At 43.6% G+C, this 9,847-nt stretch overlaps 1 protein-coding gene across 3 annotated transcripts in view; it reads right to left on the bottom strand.

The window, feature by feature from the left end:
* Nucleotides 1–1,591: 1,591 nt before the first annotated feature.
* Mapmodulin (mapmodulin) overlaps nucleotides 1,592–9,847 on the bottom strand; it is a 31,365-nt gene continuing 23,109 nt past the window's right edge. For 2 of the 3 annotated variants that reach the window (XM_065223268.1, XM_065223266.1), the window contains 2 exons: nucleotides 3,020–3,194; nucleotides 1,592–2,940 (listed from right to left, as the gene is read on the bottom strand). In XM_065223268.1, the coding sequence (XP_065079340.1) occupies nucleotides 2,870–2,940; nucleotides 3,020–3,194 (246 nt within the window). In that variant the 3' untranslated portion in view covers nucleotides 1,592–2,869. The remainder of the gene's footprint in view (nucleotides 2,941–3,019; nucleotides 3,195–9,847) is intronic. The other variant, XM_065223267.1, reaches the window with a different exon arrangement.

Genomic DNA, 9,847 nt, shown 5'->3' with positions numbered 1-9,847 from the left:
GAGTTGAGTTGTGACGATCGGCAACTTGGCACAGTACTCACTGACCATTTGAATGTCACTGGCGAATCTGACGCTGTTGTTATCATTCTCTGGAAGGGGTCGGTCGATTCCAAGAATTGTTAAAGCATACCAAGGATCACTATCTGGTGGTTTCATGTTCTGACAACATCTAAACTGAAAATATATTCTTTTTCAATACGTACGGATTGTAGTCCTTTAATCTTTCATGTTCACTTTCTCCAACATTAGATTCTGCTACGCCTTCCATTGGATCGTGATGTAGGTACCGGATCTTTCTTCTTTTTGAATCCTTGAATTTTCAGCAGCTTCCAAATGACGGTAGTTCACTCAACGGAGGGGGAAGCTGCCAAGGCACAGTAAACAATCAGGCCTATTCTGCGCGGCGTGTGAGGTGAGGTGATACGCTCTCACTTGTGAAGTGACAATTGTCACCTCGGGTGAGGTGACTCTCCGTGCAAATCAAACGAGTACCGTGTTATGATTATTCGTTTCGGTGACATTAGGTCACACACACAGTCACTGTTTATGGGCAGTCTCAATAACACTTGTGCTTCAAAGTTCCACCTGTAATTGACAGAGGCACTGTTATCAGTGACGTTTAGCATTTGTATTGGAGAAGGGAACAGTTGCCAGTCTTCTTGATTTGTAGTCTTCGGTGCCAGGCTACAACCGGTACAATTTTGCAAGTCTACAGAACGGGAAAAACGAAGAACGATAGCCCGTGTGATAAAAATTCATCAAATTCATAAAAACAGCGCAAAATCACGACTATGTGAATAACAACGATTGAAATCGATTTTGTTTGAAGATACCTCCCGGATCGCAATTTTGCATCATCAATTTGTCGAATCCTTCGCCAGGAAGGGCTTAGCTGGAAAACACTCGAGAGACTCCATACCATTCCATACTCTTGCAATCTGTGCAATTGAGGAAATCGTTTGATTAATTATTCCACAACTGATATTGGAAAATACCCACCTATCGATGAATGTACGCTGGTACAATAAACTTTTCCCCAGACTATTTATTCCGGAATGAAGTCGATAGGAAAACAGTGGAACAGAACAACAATTATTGACTACAATCTGACAAACACGTTAGTGGAAAATAATCAAAACAAATCAAGAAAAACGATCAAAGCATGCACGCCTGTGGGTGAGTTGAGGGATCGTGACTGATAAAATAATTTCAGCTCAGGAGTCTACTAAGGTGCAAAATGCGAAATACAACTGCTGCTTTGGTTTCCATTGTTCTGCTGATTTCCTTCGTCCTGGTTCCTACCGTCATGACATATATTCCCCTTCCGATTGAGGAAATGTAGCGAGGTGGGAATTTTCTTTTTTACATCTATGTATACCCCACGTACTCCTGTATACATATCGAAGCACAGTTGAACAGGAAATTTCTCCCGGATGACACGCTTCACTTGCCCATATTTCCCCAGCACTACCGGTAGCTCATGGTCAGGAACCTCTGGTGGTAAGTCATACAGACGCACATATTGAATGTATTCCTGAGCATACGACATACGTACGTAGTGGTTCATTCGGATCAATCACAGTGTTAACAGTTTGATTTTTCAATTACTTTTTTTTATTTAAACAAATACTTTCTGTTAATTATAAATTTTGCTTCTTGTTTTCTTCTTGATTCTTATTCTTATCGACTCCACTAATTCGGACTCGACATTTTTGGGTTGATTTTTTACTCATTTTTTCAATTTTTTTACTGTTTTTTTGTATCTCTCTGTTCTTGTTTTGTTGTGGAAATTTTCCTGTTTCGCTCTGCCACAAATGTGAGTGTATATATATAGCACTGATTTCTGGTCTGTATATAATTCCTTCAATTTTACACATCTGTTTGCTTGTTTTGGTTTTGTCGAAAGTTTGCAGAAACAATGTGAAACCCTGCCAAGCCAGATTCAGGTTGAAGTTTGTAAATTTACGGGGGACATAAGTTGGATAGTGAAAGACAAAAGGCAGGAATGAATGCTTACAGAAAAGTGATTGAATTGAACCAATGCTGTCCATGGAAGGCCGTTATCGTCGGAAGGAAGAGCAGAAGAAGAAAGTGTTAAATAACCTTATAAAATTCTTCTTACGAACAAGACACAATCACTTAATAAGTTAACATTCAACAAACAATGGTCAATAATACCTCTATTTTGTATTTTGCCTGTGTTTTCCTGCTAACAACTGCTGGGTTAGGTATGTTCTCTATTTCATTGATTGATTTTCCTGCTCTACTGAATGTATCTGTGAAACTTAACCCCCACCCACGGGGGAGGGTTTCCTCTGGTCTCCGTTGACTTCTTTGATTTTAGCTATTTTTGCTAAGAACGGCAAAGGAAGTTATGGAATTAAAAAAAAAAAGAAACTCGAAAGGTACTTCTCCATAAAGTTTGTCAAATTATATTTCTCCATCCCGGATTTCAATTGTTTGTTTAGAATAAAATTCTCTTTTGTGTTACGATCCTTGCCTGTCCCTACAAACTGTGCGGGTGCGTAAAAATCGCACCCGGACACAGGTGCGTTCCTGTATAAACTTAGCATTAGCCGGAGTATTTCTCCCTCTATTGTTTTGTGATTATTTTCTGTTTTTAAATCTTTGACTGTGTTCGTAAGTGCTCGGGATGTGTGTGTAAGTGTATCTGTGAGTTTGCAGGGCTGCTGTTGTCCACTTTTGCTACCGGTCGGGGTTTATTGTAAATTTGTGTTTGGGTTCATCTATACTTTTCTGCCTTGCGGAGAGTTTATAATATTTTGTATTCTTACAATCGAAACTTATCCTTACAATTACCGATAATTAAAGGGGGTGTTGTTGTTGGTTACCAAAACGGGAAACAGGCTTAACCGTCATTGCCGTCGAGTTTTCGCTTCTTTCCCCTGGCTTCCGACTCTTCTGCCTCAACTTCTGCTACTGAAAAAAAAGAAAAGCGTTCAAATTTGTCCGTTTTATATGTGCCATTGGTCGTCGGCACTCCAAATACCAAACGTACCTTCACTGTCTGATCCTGATTTTTCTCCCTCTCCCGCAGCTTCACCCTCACCCTCTCCCTCGCCCTCGCCATCATCTTCGTCCTCATCGGTGGGTACGTCAATGTCTTCATCGGCTTCACCGTCCTCCTCGCTCCAGTCTGAACCGTCCTCCTCTTCGAGGTTTACATTGTACACCTGTGGATTGGGATTGTTTTTAGCTGATTAGCTTTAGGAAAATTTGAAAAAAAAAAACAAAATTACTCCTGGACCCGATGGAGTAGAGGAAATGCCGGCTCTGTCAATACTTTTGCCTATTATAAACAAGCTTCACAAGAACAAGAACAAGAAGTTCACAAGAGACTGATGCCAGTGAGGACACGACTTGGACAGTTGCTTACTGATCTCGCTGACCAGCTGAAAAGTTGATTTGAGAACATCGAACAACTTCTTCAAGTTTCGACGTCCAACCAACCATCAGCATCTCGAAATGATCAGCGAAGCGTGCGGCGCATCACTCGCGTCAACTTTGAAGCTCCATCACTGCAGGGGATAGAAGCATCTATTCGAAGCATGAAATCCAACAAAGCTCCCGAGATCGATCCATATCAGCAGAGATGCTCAAAGCTGACCCCATATTATACGCACAAATGTTGCATCAACTATTCTGTAATATCTGGAACACCGCAACTTCTCAGACGACTGGATGAAGGGGGTCTCAGTGAAGATCCCTAGCCAAGTAACATTGCAAGTTTTATCGAGGTTTTAATGCATTCTACAAGTCTATATCATGGTCTACAGAGCCCTCATACAACCCAAAGTATTGTTACTTGGGTAGGAAGGGGGATCATGTTACTGTGTATTGTTCTCAAAGTTCTATTCAATGTTATCCTGAATCGGATAGAGGAGAAGATCGTCGCAAATTCACAGGGAATCATAAGTCTATTTCAAAATTTCCTATTAATTTTCTGAATGTCAGGAGATCTTCAAGCAATTTACAAAATTCTAAGAAATATTCAAGAGCTTTCCAATCCTGGGAAACTGGAACGCGCCGTAGAAAGCCTCATGGAAGCCCCCAATAACTCCGTCTCAGTCCTGCTGTCGAATGTGGAGAGGGGTTCTTCCAACTTACCATACTCACTATGGCGAGTATTCAATCAGACTCGATGATGGTCAGTTATTGCCTGATGTATCTGTGATTTTCAGCGAGAAAAGTCGTTCGATTCCTTGCCGTAATTAATTCTGATCTTGAAGAGTACCGACTAACTGTATCGGGTCGTTGCTACTATGTAATTGTCCTATGCGAAACATGGCTCGATTCTCGAAAGGTTTCCAGTAAAGTCTTCGGTCCTGCCTACGAGGTCTTTCGTTGCGATCGGAATCCTAACAACAGCCGTAAATCTACTGGTGGAGGTATCCTTGCACCTGGTCCGTGGCGGGTTTTAGGCAAAGGCCATTGAGAACGATTCATGGATCAATGTGGGGCAGGTTTGGACAGCCATCAATCTGGGTGATCGCACACCCAGGCTCTCTGTACATTCCACCTGATCGAGTCCGGGACAATGAACTCATCGATACTCACAGTCGGTCAGTTTCCACAGTTATCGAAAGTGCCACTCTAGTTTTCTCCCTTGATTTATTTTCCATCGATCTTGTTTTTCGTGCTGAGCACCAATGCTACCGACGCCAGGGAGGCAGCTTCCACACCTGGACCCTACCTATCGACCCATCAACTCATGAACCGGGGACCAACTGCTTTACTTCCCTTCCGAAGGAAGGCGTGATCAGAGATGTTATGCCACAGAACATCCCGGCGGCGCCGACTGGGATTGAACCCAGGCATGCTGGGGTGAGAGGTAATCACGCTTACCAAAACACCACCCGCGCGCTATGCCGCTCTAGTTGATGAGATATTGACTTCAATCTGTCGAATAGCGGATTTCTCTATCCAGATCCTGATAGCTCTACATTTCACACTGAAGCTATTAGTCTTCTCGACAACTACAGAGCAGCAACGCTTTCTCAAATTAACCATGTAGTTAATGAAAATAATCGTAGTTTGGACCTCTGCTTCGTGAGCACTCAGTACAAGTCTCCATTAATTTCCTCGGCTTCTTGTGCACTAACTAAGTCAGTTCCGCATCACCCTCCTCTAATTGATACACTGTTGAGGACAAACTGCGGTTTCTTATGACTTCCATAAAGCTGACCACCGTAGCATCATAGATGTATTGTCTAGCATGGAATGATTCTTGATGACGTTGAGGCTGCAGCGCAAACCTTTTCACATGTCTTGGCATATGTCATTGACAGAAACGTCCGGAAAAGAACTCACCACAAAGTTTCGCACCCTCCCTAGCAGACGAGAAAGCTACGTAGACTAAAGTCAATCAAAAGAGCAGCAGGCTGTGAGGCTGAATAACATGTTCCAGCGAGTCGTCGTCGTGAATGCATTTCAAGTTTCCAACGAGGCATCCAGCGCAAACTTAAGTTACTCCCGAAATCCTTTTGGAACTACGTCAACGAGCAACGCAGGAAGTCCAGCCTCCCATCGTCTATGGATTTAACGGTTGCCACCGCTCAGGATATATGCCGCCCTTTTTCCGACAAGTTTGTCAGTGTATTCACTAATGAGATACTAAGTGACGACCATGTTACCCTTGCAGCCATGAACGTTTCAGTTGCTGGGTGCAAGTGATGTTAACGCTGAGATGATTTACAAGGCCGCGACTCTGCTCAAGTCATCCTTCAATCCTGTACTTGATGGAGTTCCCATCTGGTTTCTGAAGAGACATATTGCTAGCTTATTAATTCCGCTTCCTGTTCCGCTTCTCTCTCTCCATCATGCGAGGAATTACATCTTTAAGTGCTGTTTCGAAGCAATTTGAGCTAGTGATTATGGAACCGTTGCTGTCCTATTGCAAGCAGTATTTAAGTGCTGATCAACATGGGTTTACTGCCGGCCGATCTTCAACCACCAATCTGCTGTGGCTCACATCGTATATTACCGAAGCAAGCCGGATCGAATTGAAACAGACGTTGTGTATTCTGATCTATCCACAGCATTCTTCGAGTTGAGCCATGCTATTGCAGGCTCGGTGTATGCGGTAATCTTCTGAGTTGGTTTCGATCGTATCTTACTGGTCGCCAACTAATGGTTGCCATAGGAGATTGCAGATCAGCTAGCTTCTCCGCCACATCAGGTATACCTCAGGGAAGTCACCTGGGACCTTTGATTTTTCTACTGTACTTCATTGAAGGTCCTCGGTCATCATATGCAGATGAATTTGAAAATCTTCCTACAAATCCGCTCTATTGCTGATTACCACTTTCTTCAACGTCAGTTGAATGCATTCGCTAGTTGATGCAATTTAAACGGAACGATAATGAACCCAGTCAAATGCTCCGCTCCGATAATATTTAGCTATGACCTGCTTGGCTCGACAATCGAACGCTTGAATCAGGTGAAAGATTTGGATCTGATCTCGGATTCGCAGCTATCATTTAAGCAACATGTCGATAAAGCTTCTAGAACTTTAGGGTTCATTTTCAGGATAGCTAAAAACTTCTACTGTCTTAAATCTCTCTATTGTTCGTTTGTTCGATCGACGCTTGAGTATTGTTCAGCAGTGTGGAATCTAAACTACAACAACGGTGCCGTGAGAATCGAATCTATTCAGCGTCGCTTTCTTCGTTTCGCGTAGATTGCCTTAGAATGATCCGTTTCGATTACCTCTCCGGACTAGAAGGGTCACAAGTAGAGCCTTAACCCCGTCGCCGATATCCTACAGGGCAGGACACATTGCAAGGCTATCCTGAGGCAAATCGACTTGAATGTTCAACCCCGACCGCTTCGTAACAACCGCTACGTCGCACAAATTATGCGTAAGTTGCGATTTGCGGACTACAGAGAGTGTTCAACAGAGTTGCATCTGTCTTATAGCGAATTTGTTTACTATTCATGTTGGAACCAGTTCCATCCCTTGTCCTGTTCCCACTTGTTTGGCTGCAAATTTCATTTCCGCTTGAAATCCTTCAGGTCAATAGTCCACCGTTTTTCTTCAGTATGTGCTTCACAATTGACCAGTATTCGTCAATTGGCCTTAGTTTTAGAGTATTGGTCGGATTCATCTCTTTGAGAACCACTGTGACACCATTTTCGCAGTACCACTGTTAGGTGGAATTTGAGTAGTGGCAGCTTGCCAAGACCGACCAGAATATGCAGTCCACCTCATGCTGCTCAAAAAAAAAGGCAGTTGTCTCTTCCGTTGACACTCCTCCTGGTAAATTTGCTGGTTTATGGTCCGAAATGGTAACGAAAGTTTCGCTTTTCAGCCCACAACTGCAGATCGCTTGCCCAGGCAAGGAACTTTTTGGGGAATTTCGACTTCTTTTTGATTTTACATTCTTCCGGTCAACCGATGTATAAAATTTCTGCCAAGAGCTTTATAGACCTGGATTTTTATTTAGAGCGTGCCGGATCGAATCGCAACGTGCTTGCTCTGGTGAAGCCGTGATGTAAACAAATGAACTTACTGACAACCAATGCCTACTGTGATTCTTTACACTCTTAGCTTGATTCAGTGACATTTTGAATTATTCAAAAAATGCCTTAATGGCAGCGTTTTCAATGTGTCCGAATTTTTTCGTGTTCAACTTTTACTGCTTTACTTGAACACCGAGTCAGCGAAACCGTTAAAATTTGCCAAGTTAACTGTCACCAACGTAATGAAAGTGTTCGGGGACCGATTGTCGACAGCCAAGAAGCCTGGATCGGGGGGAAATCGAAAACCGGAAGCCGCAGCGACGACAAAAAGAGTGACCTGCGGTTTCAAGTGAAACCCCAACCTCTTCGTCCGAGATATCACAAACGAGTGTCCGATCTACAATCCGTGCATCGAGCTGAAAAACGAGCCGGACTGTCGACGTATAAGAAGGTAGTGACTACAAATCGCGACGATAAACAAAACAAGACGGCCAACAGCCGATCCCGGAAGTTGTACACGACGATGTTGACGAAGTTCGATTGCGTGGTAATGGACGCCGAACCCTACGTCAAGGCAGACGTCAAACAGCTTCCTGGGCAGGAGTGTTTTATACGGCAACCGGAAGGGGAAAGGTGACAGAAATTGTCGAAGTTCGCTAAGAAATATCTGGTTTAGCAGGCTATCTGTACCTGTGGCTTGAAAACCGATATATTCATTGTAACCGGGACCATCAACCCGGAGATTTACGTGAACGAATGTCTGGAAAATGTCTGCTGCCTTTCCTGAAGCAACACGATAGTTCCGTGCTGTTTTGACCGGTTTTGGAGTGTGTTTGTGCAAACGTCTACAACCAGGGGCAAGACAGCTCCTAATCATGAGCAATTTCGGCACCTCGAGTAACTCACATTGCTCAGTGAGCAAGATCACTGTCACTTTCTTACTTTTTGCATCACAGCAACATTTGAAGGTGCACCTTCATGCGAAGCCAAAAAGCTGCTGTCAAACAAAACAACAATAAAAGAAAACATGTTTACAGAACTCAATAACTCAGCGAAACTCAGAGACACTTAATTCGATTGATTTGATTATCCTGCATCATCTCAGCTTAATAACCTTTGTTCAACCTTTACCAACTGTGAACGTGAACGGAACCTATTGCTGCCTAGCTGCCTTACACTTACAAAGGGTGAATACTTATCCGGCTTGATATGGTGGAAGAACTGGATCTGCCAGACCAAATATTGCCGTTTCAGGGAAAATAATTGAATGCAACTGACTGCCACAGCATGCTATTAAAGCTGATAATCTGACGCCAAATGCTAATTTTTCTCTGAATTCGCAATACTCGAAATCCGGCTAACTACGTACACCGCACGAACTACAATACTCGTCGAAGCAATCCCGTTCCCATGGTTTGGCAAACTGCCGCTGGATGAAACTGCGAACCGAGCTCTGAATTACCACTGTGCCGTTCTACTGACGGTGACACATCCATCCCTCCTCTGTTGGTGCTTCTGCTGTGCCTTCCGAATGATCGTGATACGGTCCCGTTTCTGCACAGTGATTTTGCTGCGGCCGTCGACGGCAGTCTCCTTTAAAGTAGAACATCACTACTTACGTGTGTTCTTCGGTTTCTCGTTGGCTAAGTCCATAGCGACCCAGGTGTAGAATTTGTTGTTCGTCTCCATCTGTTTTATGAACAGCGCTGACGATAAGTGATTGGTAGCGATCTTGTGAACTTGATTACGTCTCATGACGATCCTGTACTTGGTCTTAACATGGCCGTTGGAATGCAAAGAAAAAGTCGACGAAGATAATCTGTCAGCTTGATTTGTTCTTCGTCTTCCTGACCGGTTTTCATTTCGATTTCGTCTGGTTGATCGTTGATGGGTTTGAAGTCCGGACGAGGATCGCACTCACCGGAAACAATGGTAGCGGTTACTTCAACGTCCTCCTCCTCTTCGGCTTCGGAAATGACGGCGGCTGCTCTGGCTGAACATTCCGCGGGGGTAATGGTTGGTAGCGTTGCCGTCGGAGCTGGAATTAGGTGTTAATCGGTTGTTGCCCCACCGGGGAGATGTTTTCTATATCGGAAACTGTAGCGGCGGTTGGAATATTGCTCACCACGCTATATTTGATGTGCTGTGATGGAATCTTCATGCTGTAGCTAACGTGAAGGGGATCGGAGTTAGTTATTATCATTTTCAATGGGACTGCTGTTACGACTACTGGATCAATCGATACTGATGAGATCGTGGTGAAATTCCAGATGTTTACAATAATAGCTGTTAGGAGAGCTTGTTTGATCACCGATGATCCTTTTGAAGTAACAACTGGGACTTACTGCTGAGGAGGAAGAACAAC

Source organism: Ochlerotatus camptorhynchus, unplaced genomic scaffold (genome assembly GCF_037179485.1).
Source record: "Ochlerotatus camptorhynchus isolate MF236.1 unplaced genomic scaffold, CSIRO-AGI_Acam_v1.1 ptg000188l, whole genome shotgun sequence".
In the NCBI taxonomy this organism is placed as follows: domain Eukaryota; kingdom Metazoa; phylum Arthropoda; class Insecta; order Diptera; family Culicidae; genus Ochlerotatus; species Ochlerotatus camptorhynchus.
Note: the sequence above shows the minus strand (reverse complement) of the source record. Positions and strands in the feature narration are given on the sequence as shown.